An 18,891-nucleotide genomic window follows, 5' to 3' on the forward strand; every position below is an offset into this window, starting at 1 on the left:
GGCATGCACCGGGACCACATGGAAGGCTGGGGAGTGAGTCCAGGTCAGCTGCATGCAAGGTAAGCGCCTTACCTGCTGTGCTATCACTCCGGCTCCCCCAACTTAATTTTTAGTGTGAGAAATGGACACAAAACGAATTAGGCTATAACCAGATCCCACAGCCACAGGAAAATAGAAAAGGCAGGTTGGTGGGTCCAGGTACTGCGACAGCCACATCCTGCAGCACTGGGAGACCATGTGGACGGGAGGGAGCCCAGGGCCCACGCAGACCACACCTGACACTGCATGGTCCCTGCCAGGGATGTGGAGCTCAGCAAACTGTGCCTTGAAGCCACAAAAGCTAACGCTCGTATAGCCTGAGACCTCAACAATAGCAAATCAAGTGTAAAACGTTTCCTGGGTCCAAGCTATACAGTGTGGGAGGCGCTTGCTCAGTGCCCGGCCTCCCCACAGAACCCCGAGGCCTGCCAGGAGCCAGCCGTGAGCACTGGCAGCGGGAAGGGAGGGAACTGGACACCATGGCGAGCTCGGACCTGGAACAGTGAATGCCTGACACTTCTTATCCATAGCTTTATAAGTCACGGTGAGGAAATAAAAAATTGAGGAACAAAACCCAAGTGAGACAAAAGCAACTTCAGAAATACAACAACCATGGGGTCAGAGTGACAGAACAGTGGCGAGGTGCTTGCCTTGCATGCGGCCAGCCTGGGTTCGATCCCCAGCATCCCATGTGGTTGCCTCAGCCCACCAGAAGTGATCCCTGAGCGCAGAGCCAGGAGTTAGCCCTGAGCACCTCTGGGTGTGCCTCCCCTCAAAAAACAAACAAAAAAAAACCAAAAGAAATACAAATACTGATATAGTGGAGATAACTCCTAAAAACGATGAAATCAGGAAATCACCCTTCAAGGGAAAAAGTGATTTTTAAAAACTTCCCCCAGAGTTAAAAAATTCAGCTTCTATCATTTTACTGATTCAGGTTTCAAAAGTGAGCTGAACCCAAAATAAATGAGCAGCAGGAGGGCGCGAGGTGCTAACGAAGCTGGGGGCCGGGGACTGTGCTCTCATTATCACACGCCTTCCCAGCCTGCTCCGGCTGAACAAGGATTCCCTAGATGCAGGAGCTAGTGGAGATGCCGCCACCGCCAGCAGCTGGGAGGAAGGTGGGAGGGACAGGGAGTGCAGATGATGACTGGCAAAGGACCTGACACCAGGAGAGGGCCTGGCACCACCTTTCCCCGGGCGCCCACAGCCCGCCTGCCGCCTGGCACCAGGCCCCAGTCACCTCAAAGGCGGCCAAGATCACCTTGGCCTTCTTGCTGAGCACGGCGCCCACGGCGTTGAAGTTGCGGTCTTGGATCTCAGCGTAGAGCTCCTCGGCTGAGTTCAGCGGCACCTTCTTGGACTCCGTGGGCAGGTGCTGCCCGTCACCCTGCCTCTTCAGGGCGAATTTCTCGGGTGGCAGCTTTACATGACCTGCACGGGAGGGGACACCCAAGTGAGACTCCAGAGACTTCCTGTCAGGGGAGAGCACTGGGCTTTGAGTCACTAGATGCGCACGAGCGTAGGACGCTCACGCTTTTCACGCACGGCTTCCCTGCCCTGGCCCGCGGGACGCCTCCTGCCACTGCCAGCCCGAACTGAACTCAGGATGGGGCCACCTGAGGAAACATGCCCCAGGGCGGCCTAACTGCAGGTCTGTCCTGCTGGCGTGTGCAAGTGCATGCCGTCTATACCGCCATTTCAACAAGCCAAGAGGAGCCCAGGATGGGGCTGGAGTGATAGCACAGCAGGGAAGGTGATTGCCTTGCACGGGCCAGACCCAGGTTCGAGTCCCAGCATCCCATATGGCCCCCTGAGCACCGCCAGGAGTAACTCCTGAGTGCAGCACCAGGAGTAACACCTGTGCATTGCCAAGTGTGACCCCTGTCACTGTCCTCCCATTGTTCATCTATTTTGCTCAAGCGGGCCCAGTAACGTCTCCATTTTGAGTCTTGTTACTGTGTTTGCCATATAGAACACGTCACGGGTAGCTTGCCAGACTTTGCCATGCAGGCAAGATACTCTACGAAAAAGAAAAAGAAAAGTCAAAAGAAAAACAAAAACAAAAACAAGATCCCAGGAATCATTTCAGCATGGAAGTTTGCTTGAGGCCGGAGACAGCTCCGACGGCTTCTTTCCTTTCTGTTTCCTTTCTCTGATTTTGGGGCCAAACCTGTCAGTGCTCAAGGCTTATTCCTGGCTCTGTGCTCTGGGCTAATTCTTGGCAGTGACTGGGGGAACCATATGCGGTCCTGGGGACCAAACTCACCCTAACTGCTACACTGCCTCTAGCTCCAGTTCCTTTCAAAAAATTTTGGTTCCTTTCAAAAAATCATCTCCTCTACTTTCAACACAAATCCCGACGTGTCTACACACAATCAGCTCCACTGCTGTGGGTCCAGAGAGACGGGTCATCGGGGGCAGCGCACGCTCAAGTCCAGCTGTCTGTTCCTCTGAGCACTGCCCCGTGTGGGCCCTGAGCACTGTGGGGTGGGTGCTGAGAATCATAAAGCAACAACAAGAACTCCTGCATCGGAGAATGTGGGGAGAGAAAGTGACCGACGGAAGAAAAATACTTCTCGGATGCTTTCCAAATCCTAAGCCCCTCGGAACAGCCCGGGCACCAGCGTCTGGAGACAGCACGCCACGGTGGCCGCGGGATCCGGGGCCTGAGCACATGCTGAGATACACGAGGTCGGCCAGACCTCGCATTCCAGCTCAAAGCAGAGGGGCAGCCGCTGGCCCAGGCAGCCTGCACGCAGCTCCTGCACGGGCCTGCCATCGCCCTCGGTCCAGCCACGGGCGCAGCGCTGGGGGGTTATGGGGAAGCCCAATTTCTCCTTGTTTTTCAGATTTCTCTTAATTTTTTCTTTTTTTGGGGGGTCACACCCAGCAATGCACAGGAGTCACTAGTGGCTCTGCACTCAGGAATTACTCCTGGTGGTGCTCAGGGGACACTATGGGATGCTGGGAATCGAACCCGGGCTGAGCCGCGTGCAAGGAAAATGCCCTACCCGCTGTACTATCACTCCAGCCCTCTCCCTTAATTAAATGTTTCATCAGAAGTAAGTGTGTGATGTGAAGAGACTGTGAGCTCCCAAAACGCCTTCCCCCCGGAGGCACCCCACAAGTCCCATCTCTCACACCTCCGCACCAGCCACCCCAGCACCTCTGCCAGATCCCTCGAGGGACTTGCAGAAGCACCAGGAGGTGGGGACCCCTCGCACGGGGTGCTCCCGTGCCAGTGAAAGCTCGGAGCCTGAGTCTGGGGAGGGACTGTGTGTGTGGCATCACCCCCAGCCGCTGCCAGGCACAAGCCCGGTGGCCCCAGGGCCACGGACTGGCCCCACAGAGCAGAAAATCACCGAGATCAGCCCCACAGTCCCTTGGGCACTGCTTACGACTGTCCCCACAAAAGGAAGCAACTTAAGAAGTTATCCTTTGGAACAACTGGTAAAAAACAAACCGGAAACACCCCCATAATCATGAAAGAGCAGGAAAACGCTTTGTTGTGTGGAAATGCCTCCATGTGTGGTCCTGTTCTGCTTCCGTGGCCGCTGTCACTGAGCCACGCATTCACCACTGCAGTGACATACAGACTAACACACACGAACACACACACACACACACACACACACACACACACGCCATCACAATCCACTCTGCGATAACCAGCTTGGCACACTGGACAGACAGCACTGTCTGGACTCGGCCAGCACTTAGCAGCTGCAGGGCTCTGTGTCCCCAGAGAGACCCCATGCAGTTAGCTGCATCCCCGTCCTTCCAGACCGGGGCTCTATCCCCAGGGCTGTTTCCCCAGCCCCCGGCCAGGGCCACTCCTGAAGTCGCCGGAGTTACCCCTCTTGCGGCCTAGGGCTCCCTGTTCTGAAGAAAAGACACAATCAGACTGTGGGAAACTTCTCAGACTGTATCCCAGCAGGAGATACTCCCGGCTCAGTGCTCACTGGACGAGGCAGGAGCGCGGATGGAACCGAGCGCTGACTGTGCGTCTGGCACTAGCCCCGTGAGCTTTCCTAGCCCCCACTCAGATCTGAAATGCTACAGAATATAACACCCGGGGCCAAAGCCCCCTGACCTCAGACCCAGGCACCCCTCAGAAACGCTCTATTCCTCACGCCTCCCTGGGCGGCCTGAGCAGCGGGGCTGCACACCGCATGGCCCTCTGCACAAGGCCTTCGCCTCAGTTTCCCCGATGGTGTCCTGGCTCGAGCTCGCTTTAACCTTGGGCTGAAAGTCAGTGCCTGACATTTTCAAGTATTCTGACTTATACACAAATGCCACACCTTTAAAAACAGACACTTTTGAGATTGATTTTACTCAGCTAACCTATTAGTAAATGATGTCGCTTCACTTACTGTTCTGTAGCCATAAATTTCATCGACGAGTCCTTCGTATGTCAGCTGAGTCGCAAGGGGCGTTAATGAATCCACATTTCAATCAAGCAACAAGAGGTTATCAAAAACAGGAAATATTGAATTCTGACTTTCTGTAAACTCTCTCCTCATTCTCATCATCATATTGGCCACTTGCTGGGAACAAAATACAGAGTCAGGGAGAGCCTTTTTAGCAATGGGCGGATTTTAAAATGAAGCTAAAAAGACCCCGGCAATCCAAAATTTAAAAATAAAGCGGAAAAAATGGAACAATAAAATAAAACAAGATAGGCCCGAGACAGTATGGTGGGTAGGATGCTTGCCTTGCAGGTGGCTGACACAGGTTCAATTCCTGGCACCACGTACGATCCCTCAAACCCTGCCAGGAGTGAGCCCCGAGCACTGCAGGGTATGGAGAGGGCGGGAGGAGGGAGAGGGCGAGAGAGGGAGGGAGAGTAGGGATGGAAAAGAAAAGATAAAGAACAGAAAAGAGAAAAGGAAAGAGGGCTGGGAGACAGCAGAGGGGCCAGGGGTCACGCCTTGCATGCAGACAGACTCATTTTGGTGGCCCGAGCACAGAGCCAAGAGCACTGCGAGGTGGAGCCCCAAACCCCACCCGCAGGAGAGAGGCCTCTCTCCCCGCCCCGGCTCACCCTGGCGCACTCGCCCTTGCCGAAGATCTAGGGGATGGTCCCGTACAGGTCAGCAGCTTCATCAGGCCCTTGGTCGCGTGGTACAGGCCCGTCTGGTCGCTGTCCAGGCAGCACTCCTGTGGGAGAGGGCCAGGCACGTGGGCACAGGCTCTGTGAGTCAGCACCGAGGCCTCAAGGCAGCATCTCTACTGGGGGCAAGCATTGCTGGGCGGGCGAGGAAAGGCTGGCCTCCGCCTGCCCGGGTGACCACACAGCAGAACACTCTGGGCTTGTTGAAGGGCAGGCAGCCTCTCCCACATACAGCAGCGAGTGTCACAGGGGACAGCAGGAGGGCAGACACGGTCTCGGAGAAGGGCCACAAGGTCCATTTAACACACAGACAGAAAGAAACTTCTTTGGCCCAGAAAGAGCAAAAGCACGCAGGCACGCACCCCCCAGCCGGGTGGTTCAGCAGGGCTGACAGAGCACACATGGTCCCCAGCGGGGACTCAAGATCTCTCCTGTGCCTCAATCCCTTCATCCAGCAAGTGCGGAGAGCAGAGGAGGGAAATCACGCAATGCGTTTCACCTGCACTTCACCTGATGGGGCGGCACTGCTGGTGCCCATCGCGGGACTCACTTTTTATCTTTTTTCTTTTTGGGTCACACCCGGCAATGCACTGGGGTTACTCCTGGCTCATGCACTCAGGAAGTACTCCTAGTGGTGCTCGGGGGACCATATGGGATGCTGGGAATCGAACCCGTGTCGGCCGCATGCAAGGCAAACGCCCTACCTGCTGTGCTATTGCTCCAGCCCCTCATCGTGGAATCTTTGACCCTGTCTAAGGCAGCAGCCAACAGGCGTGCACCGCAGAGGCGTGAGGACAAGGGGTGCAGACTGAGGGCGGGGTAGAGAGGGAGACCTCCAAGAGAGCCTGGCCCAGATTGAGCATAACATCCCCAAAGATCATGTAGGATGTCTCTGCCAAGTCTGGGGTGCAGCCTCACACTTCATTCCAAAACATCCTGGTCGGGATGTCCAAAGAGTCCTCAGAAAAGGACCAGAAACTCCGCATTGGAGCAGAGCAGAGAGGAAGATTCAGTGGAAGGAAAGCACTAGGGGGCCTCTTTCAAACTGCTCAGGGGTACAGGTGACTGTTCAGAGCGGGAACTGTGTCTGCCTGCGGACAGCTAAGCCGGCTCCTGCCTGGTCCTGCCCAGCCCCGAGCACCCAAACAAAACATTCATTTTGAAAAACGGCGTATTGCTACAGAGACACCTCTAACAACTCCCACCCGGTGAGGCTCAGGGGATACCCCTGGCTCTGCACTCAGGAATTATTCTGGTGGTGCTTCGGGGACCATTTGGGATGCCGGGGATTGATCCTGGGTCAGCTGCGTGCAAGGCAAATGCCCTCCGAATGTATATAGCTCCAGCCCTTGCAATTCCTCTTTAACAGCCACTAGGGTCATAACTGGTTGTGTGTGGGTCCCTCCTGTCCTGAACTCGGGGCTCCCCAGGTGATGCGGGCTCGGGGGCCGTCATGGCTCAGGACGGACGAGAAGGCGTGAATGCAGCATCCACGGGCGGATGTGGGGCCCGTGGCAAGGACCAGTCTTGGGTCTGTCTGTTGGGATGGCCTTGCCCCGCCCACGCAGGGCCAGGAGCAACCCTGGGTGTGAACGAGACAGCTCCTATCCTCAGCTGGGGTGACCAAGACGCTTCCTCAACGCTTCCGCACTGCTGACTGGGAAAAGGAGCAGAGGGGCCGCTCCCAGACCTGCAATGGCTCGGATGGAAGGCAACCCCTAGTCCTGTCACCACACAGGGCCGGGCAGGCCCCTGTCCTGTCACCACACAGGGGCATGCAGGCCTGTGTCCTGTCACCAAACAAGGCCATGCAAGCCCCTCCCTGCTTCATGACTGGGGTGGGGAGAGACCATTGGGGAGGGGAGCCCATGAAAGTTCTGGATTCCACAGGATGAAGCCCAGAGACGTGAGCAAACCCACAGGGAGCTGGGTGACAGCAGCCCAGAACCAAAGCGAGCCCCAGGTTCTTTCTCTTAAGGTGCTGCTGAGACCAACATGCCGAGGGGAAATGGTGCCCAGAAATCTGGTGATGCACCTGCGTTCTCGAAAGGTCGTGTCTTGAGACCAGCAGCAGCAGTACCACAAATCAACTCACACGCCCAAGGAATGCAGGGAAACGTGGTCGCGTCTCAAACACACCTGCACAAGCTTCCAATGATAGAGGGCGCAGAGGGCGCAGACAGGCACTGGGAGCTTTGGGGCCGTGCACGGGTTCCGGCTGACTCCCTGGCTTGGCACTGGGGGTCACACCTGGCGGGGCTTGGGGAACCGTATGGGGTGCCAGGTAACAAACCCGGGTCTGCAAGGGACAAGGCAAGTGCCCTACCCACATTACTATCTCTCTGGTCCAGTACGCCGTTTTTAGAAGACATTATCAAGTTGATGTGTTTCCCCCTTGCATCTTCCCCTTCATTCCGGTATTTATTTTCCCTTTCCCTCCCTTTCTTGCTGAGGCTGAGGGTCGCACACTCTAGGTGGTGGTTACACACTTGGGGGGGGTCCCCACTCGGCCTGCCAGAACTCCAGCCATGCCCAATTTTCCCTATTTCCAGTGAAGAATGTGCCATAGGAAAAACATCTGGGTGAAAACTCAAATAAATCAATGCTTTTGGGTCTACAGATTATCTTAAGGGACTCAGCATGGAGAAACCTCACCCCACAGAAGAAAGAGCCAGAGTTCTGGCCCGGGCACCCCTAAGAGCCAACCTGACACTTTGAAAGAGAAATTTTTCAGAAGTGCTCCCTGTCATAAAGATAGTAAACAAAACATATAAAATCATATTTGCAAACAAAACACAACCTTTCAGAAAAAGACAATATTTAAAAAAGAAAATCTCTGGGAGCCAGATAGATAGTATAGTGGGAAGGTGCTTCCCTGGCATCAAAGAGTCAAATATGGACCCCTGAGGACCCCCAAGAGTAACCCCTGAGCATCATCAGGTGAGGCCCCAAGCAAAAACCAAAGCAAAGCAAACAAATAAATCACTTATCACTTAATCACTTTATCCCCGTTATTCATCGATTTATTCGAGCGGGTGCCAGTAATGTCTCCATTCATCCCGGTTGCGTGCTAGCGTAGCCCAATGGTATCTGTTCGTTCTAGCAACATGCAGAGCCTTAAACCGATCATTTAGGGTCTTGACGAAGAAGTCTGACCATCTTATAGGTGGGCGTCCACGTGATCTTTTGATGTCTCGTGGAATCCAATCAGTAATGGCTCTAGTCCAGCGATTGTCTGTAAACCTCATTACGTGTCCAGCCCATCTGATTTTTGATGTCTTGGCAAATGAGACAGCGTCCCTGATTCTTGAGCGTTGATGAAGATCAGAACTCCGGATTCTATCTCTCATTTGAGTGAATCGTGATATTCCAAGCATAGTTCTTTCGATTCCTCTTTGAGAGACCCGAATAGCGTTCTCATCCTGTTTTCGTAGGGTCCAGGTCTCTGAGGCATATGTTAATGCAGGAAGAATAGTGGAATCAAAGAGATGTGTTCGTAGCTGGAGGTTCTTTGTCCTTTTAGTTATTTCTTCAATGCTCTTGAAGGCATTCCAAGCCGCTCTCTTCCTCCTGCGCAACTCAGGTGCCAGGTCATTCATCATGTTGATTTCTCGACCTAGGTATATATAACCGTTGCATTCGGAGATGGTGGTTCCGTTGAGAGCGAATGGAGCGCCAGGAACAAGGCTGTTTCTCATAAACATTGTCTTCGTAAGATTCAGCTGTAGTCCGACCTTTCCACATTCACGGTCAAATTCGTTCAGCATTTGTGCCGCTTGGCTGATGTTTGGTGTTATTAGAACGATGTCATCAGCAAAGCGGAGGTGGTGTAGTTGCCGACCATCTATCTTCACTCCCATGTTTTCCCATTCCATCGTCGCATGATGTTCTCGAGGGTGGCACTGAAGAGTTTTGGTGAAATGGTATCACCCTGCCGAACCCCTCTCTTGATATGGATGATTACTTCTTTGTAGAATGGTGAGATTTTGGTAGTGAATCCGCAATAGAGCTCACGAAGGATCCTGATGTATTGAGTTTGTACGCCCTGATTGGCTAGGGCTTCCATGACCGCTTCCGTCTCAACAGAATCAAAGGCCTTCTTTAAATCAATGAACGTTAGACAGAGCGGCATCTTGAACTCCCGAGATACCTCAATGAGCTTGGTTATTGTGTGGATATGGTCGATGGTACTGAATCCTTTTCGGAATCCAGCTTGTTCACATGGTTGTCCTTCATCTAGCGTTCTGCTAATCCTATCCAGGATGACTCGAGTGAATAGTTTGTAGATGACAGACAATAGGCAGATTGGGCGATAGTTGCCAATGTCGTGGGTGTCTCCATTCGTTTCCATTGGGATGGAACCTTGCATTCAGACAGGTAGCGTGTGAAATGTCGAGCCAATGTATTGATGAGTACTGATGGTAAGTTCTTCAGTTGTTCAGGTCTGATCTTGTCTGGGCCAGGTGCTCTTTGTTTCTTTACCGACGAGATGGCATGTTGGATTTCGGAAGGGAGAATATTGGGAACGACATATCCATCATGTGGTATGTGGTATGTGGGCAAGTGGATGTGGCTATTAAAGAGATCTGAGTAGAAGTCATGAATAATCTTCTCCATTGCCCTTCTGGAAGATGTGATAGATCCATCATGATGTCGGAGGGCAGTCATCTTGGTTTTGTAGTTCGTGAAGGACAGGCGGGCATTACGAATGTTTTTCCCAGCTTCTGCTGCATCTACCAGTACTGCAGCTCTCCTGTTTTTGAGGTCATCCTTGATGGCTTCTCTGCACTGTTTTGCCAGTTCGGATGTTCGCTTGTGGTTGCCTGAGGCATGTGCCAAGCCACGTTGGCGAATAAGTTCAAGAGTGTTCGAAGAAAGACGGTTTTTTGTGGTTATCTATCTCTTGGCATTCCTTGCACAATCATGGAGGTGCTGAATCATTCGATGGTATTCCTCATCAATGTTGTCAATGATGGCATCTTCCCATGTTGCCGCAATAGAGCCAAAGAGCTCCCAGTTGGTGGTTGTTCTGGGAGTCCTCTTCTTAAACCTTGCATTCTTTTCTCCTCATTCTGTGAGGTAGAATTTTGCACGAAGAAGACGTTGGTCTGATCCCGTTTGGAATTTTGGGACAACAGCAACATCGATTAGGCAAAACCGCCGATTGAATATGATGTGTTCTATTTCATTGTGGAACCGTCCATCGGGAGACTCCCATGTCCAACGTTTAGATTCAGCTTTTTGGAATTGTGAGTTACCATGGAAGGTTTTGGTTGACATGATGAACTCAGACAGTCTGTCACCCTGTTCGTTCCATTCCAGGCCATGGGTTCCGATGTGCAGTTCATCGACTGATCTTCTTGGTCCTATCTTGGCATTAAAATCACCGACAATGATCTTGTAGAAGGTGTGATCTTCTTTATAGAACTTCTCCAGCTCCATGTAGAATTTCTCAGTTTCTCTTTCACCATGTTACTGTGTCTGGCATATCGAATACTCTCGGTAGCTTGCCGGACTCTCCGAGAGGGGCGGAGGAATCGAACTCGGGTCGGCCATGTTGGCCGCTTGTAAGGCGAACGCCCTACCCGCTGTGCTATCGCTCCAGCCCCAACGGGAGGGATCAACGGGAGGGCCTTTACCTTTACCTTACCTCTTTCACCATAACTGGATGTTGGTGCATAGACAACAAAGATAGAAACTTCCGGTAGTGAGCCACATTTTTTCAAGTGTAATCGTCCGATTCGGGTTGTTAGGCATTCGAATGAATCAATGCTCATGACTAAGTTTGTATTGACAAGGATACCAACACCACCGACGCCTCTTTTATCACATGTTCCAAGGAACAGTTCTTCTCCAGTGTCGAAAACAGCATGATGGGATTGATGTCTTCTCGTTTCGGTCAGACCAATGATGTCGTACTTGATCTTTCACGCTTGTACCATAAGGTCTTCAATGGATGCAGTAGATGCCAGCGTACGAGCATTAAAAGTACAGACAATCATTTTTGTTTTTCTGCGTTTTGGCAGCCTATGTCTGCCTTGGTGTTTTATCAGCCTCTCCTTCCATATCCTTCTCGACTCTGCATATTCAGGGTTAGGGAAATGAGATCCATTTATTACTGGATTTGGCATATCAATTTGGTCTATTAGGCATAGACCACGGATAGCTTGCCAGGCTCTGCCATGTGGGTTGGATATTTAAGGTACCCTGAAAACTTAGAGAAAAGTAAATAATGTTCGCGGCCGCGCGCTCCCGGGAGCTTGTTGTGATAATCTCTGGATCCTGGCCGTTGTTGGGGTTACACGGCAGTTGGAGGGTGTAACTGTCTAGCTACTGACAGGTCCAGTCCCAAACCGTGCAGGCTTGGAGATCTCAAATAAATCACAAATAAATATGTGCTGAAAATAACCAGTAGGAAACGGGCTGGGACGGGCGTGTGGGAGAAATAGAATTTCGCGCACACCCTGCACCCAGCCCTGAGGTCACACTGCAGAACCTCAAGAGTTTGAATGAAAAATGTAAGCAATTTTATTTCTAGAAAATGAAAATGTAAGATAAAAGTCTTCAGGTCTTGCCAAGACTCAATCAAGGGGAAAGGCGAGTCATGGAAACAAAATCACTCACAAAGGGCTAACTGGAAAAACGCAGTGACAGACTTGACTCTTTCTGGCTGGAGCGGCCCTGCCTTCCACTCTCAAAGCTTCCTCCACAGCCACAGTCAAGTCAGGGTGGGACTGGCACAGGGACAAACATCGAACAGCAGCAGAGAAACACCAGAAATCAACACATTTAAGGACAATTGATTTTTGAGAATTCAGTAAGGGCAACAACAATTTTAAGCCAATTTGTTGGAACAGGAGGTTCTGCATAAGCAAGAGGAGCAGCGGCCGGAGAGACAACACAGGGGAAGGCGCTGGTCTTGCACGCAGCCAATCTGGGTTCTAGCCCCAGCACCACATATGGTCCCCGAGCATGCACAGGAGTGATCCTTGAGCACAGAACCAGGAGTAAACCTTGAGTACTGCTGGGTGTGGACCAACTCCCATCTCTCCCCAAAAGGAAGAAACTGGACACTTCCAGGAATCACTAAAATGCCAGTGTGAGTGTCACCATCACAAACGAGGCAGAAACGAGTGTCAAGTTCAAAGGGCAAACACTGAACTTACTCTGAAGGCGCCCTCCGACTCCATAGAGAGAAGGTCCCCGTCGAAGGGAATGAGGTCCAGGCTGTACTCCTCCCTACGGATGAAGGAGCCCAGGACGCCCAGGTCCTTAAGCCGCTGCTCACACAGCAGGCTACGCCGGGGCACAAACAAAATGTGGAAATCTCTTGTGGGGCCACGTCTGTCTTCACTGCAAGAGAAGGACTGTGCGTTGTCCCGAGGCCCCGACGCAAGGACTGTTCCCCAGGGCCCCACCTGTGCCTGACACACAGTGGGCTCTAAAGAGACGTTTATCAGCTAACCCCCCACTACTGACTCGGCCCAAGTTTCGAGTTTTCCTGCTCTCTTGATGTGATGCTTTTTCTGCAAACCGCTGACCTGTGCTCTGCCAAGGGGCAGTGCTGCTTCTCTTGGGCCATTGATGGGACATGAAAACTCTCAGGGTTGGGGCTGGAGCACCTAATCCCAGGAAGAAGTGCTATTTCTTGAATAAATTATTACCAAGCAATGACAACAATTAAAACACACACAAAAGGACGTGTGGGGGGTAGCACAGGGTGGGGACGGACGTTCAGTCAAGACTGGGCAATGCCACAGCCTGGAAAGGACATGAGAGGGGACAGAAGTGTGGCTCGTGGGATGCATATTGGGAGAAAGACAGAGGTGCGTGTGAAGTGGGGGATCTCATTAAAGTCTGGGGTCCAGGACAGCTGTGGATGTTCGTGTCCTACTCAGTGTTTCGAATCTGTGTGCCTTGGGGATGGAGGGAATGCGCACCCCTGGGAGAAGCTGGGAGGGCCACTGGGTATTCCCTCCAACCCACCTTGCAGCACTGGGTCATGCATGTTTAGATCACATGCTCTGGGCCATAGCACCAGTGATGCGGGCAGGTGACACATTGAATGAGGCATAACTTACAGCAACAAGCCGAGTCTCTCTGGTCCCCGAGTGAGTGGGTGAACAAAGAGCATGTTCCGAGTGTCAGATGCCTCCCAAAACTGACAGGAGGAATCGGAGACTGAGGCCCACGTTAGAAATGGCAGAATGTATGTCTGGTTAGTGAGACCCAAGATATCCGCAAACACATTACAGAATTCTCATGGGTTTACGGCAAAAGGGAATTCTCACAGAGATGAAAAGAGAAGTGTGTATTTCTCTCAGTGCCTGGCTCACACTTACACTCCAGATCATTAAATAGAAAGCAAAGAATCTGAGACTAACAGAGATCTCCTGAATTCAACACCCAAGGGCTGGAAATACACCGGAAAGGGTGGACTTCTGTGCAGTTAAGCTATTACATGAGCAACACCTCGCTAGGGAATAGGATCTTGTTTAGGTGGAAATAAGAGCGTTTTAGTGGAAAGGAAATCTCTGATGCGACCCTGTGGGTCAGGAATCTTGACTTTCCTATGGCATGTGTTTGGGGCTGGGCTGGGGTCTACGCTTCACAGACAGGAGAGCTGGGTTGGTCCCCAGCACTGCATGGTCTCTGGAGGCAGGAATGACTGAAGAGCACTGTGTCCCCAAAGCAAAACAAAACAAACTTACTTGGCAACTGATCCCACCATAAGATTATTTTAAGAGTTCCTTGCTCTAAATCTAACACATACTTAGAAAGTCTGATTTTAAATGTTTATTCAAAGTGAAGGGGTTTAAGGAGTATGAGCAGAGTCTCCTGCCCCCGCGCCTGGCTGTCCTCGCCAGGACCCTTTGGAGGGGAGCAGGTTGAGTTTCCCTCCCCACCCCGACCAGGGCTCCGGCAGCCGAAGACCTCCACAACCAGCCATCACCATGCTGAGACCACTCTCCACAGGCATGAAGGTACTGGCAGAGGAACAAAGGCATGCGTGTCCTGGGGCTGAGATCTCCAAGCCTGCTCAGATTGGGGCTGAGCATCCTCCACTCAGATCCTCCATATTCCAGTAGGCAGGGGTTACACCCACCAACTTCCCCGCTTGTGCCCTGTAATCCCATCAACGGCCAAGACCCAGAGACTATAAAACCCAGCTCCCGGAAGCATCTTATTATCTCATTCTTTCTTTGGACAAACTGGCAGGCTACCGAATGTAACCTGCCCACACGGCAGAGTCTGGCAAACTCCCCGTGGCTTACCCAATATGCCAAATACCAGTAACAATGATGAGGCTCATTCTACTAACATGGAAAGAGCCTTGAATATGGCACTTTTTAAAAAATTCTCAGGGCTAGGACAAAGGAGACATTACTGGGGCCTGTTCGAGGCAATCGACGAACAACAGGATGGTTGTGATCGTGATCGTGAGCAGATTCCAATTTTGGGGGGGTGGAGGGGGTCATACCAAGAGATCTCAGGGGATCCTCCTGGTTGTGCACTCAGGAATTACTCCTGGCAGTGCTTGGGGGACCATATGGGATGCCAAGGATCGAACCCAAGTTGGCCGTGTGCAAGGCAAACGCTCTCCACGCTGGAATGTCGCTCCAGTCCCACATTCCCATTCTTTGGTCAGGACTATCCAACTAGCCTGAGCCATCAGCTCTGAGGCAGGAGGGGAGGGAAGCTTCCTTGGCGTGTTCCTGACACAAGCCTGGAACATTGCACAATCACCTGGCAGGCTTTCCTCGAGTGGGCACGTGTGGCGACCCCTACATGGACACGGCCAAACAGACCCTGGCAGCTGCTCCTGCTGACCAGTCCTCACGGCTAATTCCTTTGGTCTCTTCTCAGCTCTGACTCCTACCGTGCAATCCACAAGTGGCTGGAGGACATCGGGCCTCTTTACCGATGCCCGAGTCACAAATACGTGGGCCCCTTGAAAGCCACACGCTTTAGATTTGGTGTCATGAGCAACAGCAGAGGGAGGAGAGCCGGAAGGGAGGTGTCCGGGGCCAGAAACCTTTCCCAAGGGATCACACTATCCAGATTCTTTCCTTACGACTTTCATAAGAAATAAATCTCAGTCATGATGCAAATGCCTTAAAATGTTACTGGGCAGCCTTTCAAAATGCAAAAAACTAGAACCAAATATTAGAAACTAAAAAAAATATGAAATTTATTATAACGTGGATAGAGTTTCTTTAGTCTTTCCATCAAAGACACACAGATAGAGCAAAGGAAGCAGGAGTGGGAGGAAAAAGAGAGGGTGAGGTGAGCACGGCAGCGTGTGAGCGCAGAGACAGCCAGACATCAGCACACACAGTGAGCTCAGGACCGCGGACGCTGCCTCCCGGACCCGCAGAGTTCCTGACCAAAGCCCGAGCCTGACATTCTGGTTCTGGTATCTGTCCTTGACCGTCAGGGAAGTGGGGTACGCCGAACAGGACCACTCCGCCCCCGTCTGCTCTGGGCTTTAGCAGTGGTCGGAGCAGGGCAGGACTGGCCCTGCCTTCCGCAGCTGGACCTGTTTTCTTTTATTTATTTATTTATTTATTTATTTTTTTAAATTTTATTTATTTATTTTTATTGAATCACCATGAGAAACTTACAATCTTTCATGTTTGGGCTACAATCACACAATGATCAAACACCCATCCTTCCACCAGTGCACATTCCCCACCACCAATCTCCCAGGTATACCGCCCCCCTTCTACACCCTCCCCCTGCCTCCATGGCAGACAATATTCCCCATATTCTCTCTCTACTTTTGGACATTATGGTTTGCAATACAGACACTGAGAGGTCATCATGTTTGGTCCATTATCTACTTTCATCACAAATCTCCCATCCCGACAGATCTGGACCTGTTTTCAACCTGTCTGAAAACCTAACTTGGAGACAACCCCCCGAAAGAAGCGCTGACTTTCACCTTTGGCACACATCGCGTGCAGCTACGCCGGAGATAACTACAGTCTGGGGAAAACCCGCAGCAAACCCAGGGGCTGGGTGAGTGTAGGCGACGTCCTCTCTCAGAGGCAGCAGTTCTGCGCCTCCATGTGGGAGCCCAGGATGGAGAGAGCCTTCGCCATCAGGACTGCACGCCAACAAGACCCTTGGGGGCAGGCAGCGGTTTCTGCATGAACCCAGGGAAACTGGACCTAAACCCTTCTAGGCTTTCAACCTGAGAGCAGAGCAAATTCCTTTTAGCACTTTATGTACCATCACACTCAGACCTACATCTGAATCCTTTACAATATCTACCTGCCGATGAAGATCCTGAGATTAGCTACAATTGAGTTGTCTTCAGATTTCTGAATCAGACACAGCTTGCCATGATTAACGAGAAGAAACAGTTCAATATTTGTTTTAAAATTTTTTAATAGTTTTAAATTTTTTTACTCCCACAAAAAAAAAATAAAGTCATCATTTGTTCCTTAGATTCACTGAAAGTTTTATTCCTTCGGGGTGGATGGGTGCACACCTGGCCATGCTCAGGGTTTACCATGGCTCTGGGCTCAGGGTACCACATGGGGTGCCAGGGATTGAACCCAGATCAGCTGTGTACAAGACAAGATAGTACCAGTTCTACGACTTCCCCAGCCCCTGAAAGAATGACTTTCCATGGATGGCTGCATAAACATTCCTGGGACATAGGGGGAGAAGGGGAAAAGAGGTGATGAGACAGCAGAGGGAAATGGACAAGTGGTTAAATGGGTCATTTATTTTTTAAAATTTATTTGTGTATTTATTTTTGCCGGAGGTCACGCCCGGCGATGCACAGGGTTACTCCTGGCTCTGCACTCAGAAATTACTCCTGGTGTTGCTCAGGAGACCATATGGGATGCTGGGAATCGAACCCGGGTCGGCCGCGTGCAAGGCCCTACCCTGCTGTGCTACCGCTCCAGCACTAAGTTGCATGCCAAGACGAGTGTCTTAAAAAACAAAACCAAAATGAAACAAAAAACTGCTTCCCGTTCTGACGGATGGTTCCTCCTCAAGCCAGGGGCGCCAGCCTTGATTCTGGGGGGCTGTGCGTTGTGGGGAGCGCGGGGGAGGATGGGACTCTGGTGTCTGTGTGCCCCCAACTTGGGAGTTGTCTCCTGCAAATAGCACCAGGGATGAACCGACCATTTGGGACCAGCTGTGGGGGGCTGGGAGGATGAGCAGATGGAAGGACCTGAAATGGGTGGCAACCGTGGACACGCAGCAGTCCCCGACAATCGCCACTCAAGAGTACAGAGGAGGGGGTCTCCCCGCAACCAGAACTGATGGTGGGGGTGGGGCGGGGGGTGCGCTGTGTCACAGGGAATTACAGCACAGTAGATTTCATGGGAAACGCATTTCCCTTCCTTGTGTCCTCCATCTTCGGCAGCCTGGCAATGGGCTGGACTTGGGGATACTCCTGGCTCCTTGCTGGGGGCTGGGTAGAGGGAGGGAACTCTGCCTTCTGCAAAGCCTGTGCTCCCTGTGGCCCCAGACTTCAGAGCAAAGCTCAGATATGCTTAGGCCCATCTGCCTTTTGCTTTTCTTTTGTTTTGGGGCCACACCTGGTGATGTGAGGGGCTTCCTCCTGGCGATGCGCTCAAGGATCACTCCTGGCGGGGGAGGGTCCACCTGGGATGCTGGGGATCAGGGATCGACCCTGGGTTGGCCTCAAACAAGGCAAGTTCCCTGCCCGCTGTGCTATCCTGCACTTCCCCTATTTGTCCTTTTCATTCTGACTTTCGTTTGCATTTCTGCAGGAAGTTCAAATTCTGGGCCTATCTGCCCCACCTCAGTTCAAGATTTTTTCCATCCTGTTGAAGTATGTCTTTTTCTCCTGATACTCTGGTTGAAGTTTTTGTTCTCCTTAGTCATAACAGTACATGCAGAAAACGAATCTGTAACAAGATAGTTCTTTTTTGTGGCACATTTGGCGGTGTTCGGGGCTTACCCCTGGCTCTGTGCTCAGAGAACACTCCTGGCGGTGCTCGGGGGACCATACAGAGTGCAGGAATTAAGCAGCACATGGGCTCCTTTGTTCAAGGTGGCTTTTATAGGGTTTCTCCAACCTGCCCCCACGAAGGGCTTCTTCCCAGGTAAAAGTCCGTTGCTAAGGAGGTTATCAGGGAGGTCCAAAAAGAGGAATTTCATGGGGAGGAGGCCTTTATCCTCAGGGTCTGCAGATGGTCTTATCGGGCCTTTGCTTTCTGTATCCACAAGGTGGCTCATTCCTAGAATTCTTCTTCCATGAAACTTTGTTTCATTGCAAAGGGCCTTTCCCCATCTACCTGCCTACATCACAACCATTATTGCCATACTGGTCCCTACTCTATCCTAAGCATCCTCTGTCCCCTACACGTGTGGTTTTTTCCAATCATTGACAAGGCCTCCTGGCCTCCATTTTTCTAGCCTTGGATATCAATCTCGTGTGTGTGTGTGTGTGTGTGTGTGTGTGTGTGTGTGTGTGTGTGTATTATGGGCTGGAGCCATAGCACAGCGGGTAGGGCGTTTGCCTTGCACGCAGCCAACATGGCCGACCCGAGTTCGATTCCTCCGCCCCTCTCGGAGAGCCTGGCAAGCTACCGAGAGTATCTCGCCCGCAAGGCAAAGCCTGGCAAGCTACCCTTGACATATTCAATATGCCAAATACAGTAACAACAAGTCTCACGATGGAGACGTTACTGGGCCCGCTCAAGCAAATCAATGAACAACGGGAGGACTGTGACCATATATATCAT

At 51.7% G+C, this 18,891-nt stretch overlaps 1 protein-coding gene across 1 annotated transcript in view; it reads right to left on the reverse strand.

The window, feature by feature from the left end:
• Window positions 1-18,891, reverse strand: part of LOC130024569 (CAP-Gly domain-containing linker protein 1-like) — a 60,144-nt gene that overhangs the window by 21,242 nt on the left and 20,011 nt on the right. Inside the window, 4 exon segments of the mRNA XM_056115284.1 lie at window positions 4,412-4,589; window positions 5,087-5,139; window positions 5,142-5,202; window positions 12,322-12,573. Coding sequence (XP_055971259.1) covers window positions 4,412-4,589; window positions 5,087-5,139; window positions 5,142-5,202; window positions 12,322-12,573 — 544 coding nt within the window.

This window comes from Sorex fumeus, unplaced genomic scaffold, assembly GCF_029834395.1.
Source record: "Sorex fumeus unplaced genomic scaffold, SorFum_2.1 ptg000029l, whole genome shotgun sequence".
Taxonomy (NCBI): Eukaryota; Metazoa; Chordata; class Mammalia; order Eulipotyphla; family Soricidae; genus Sorex; species Sorex fumeus.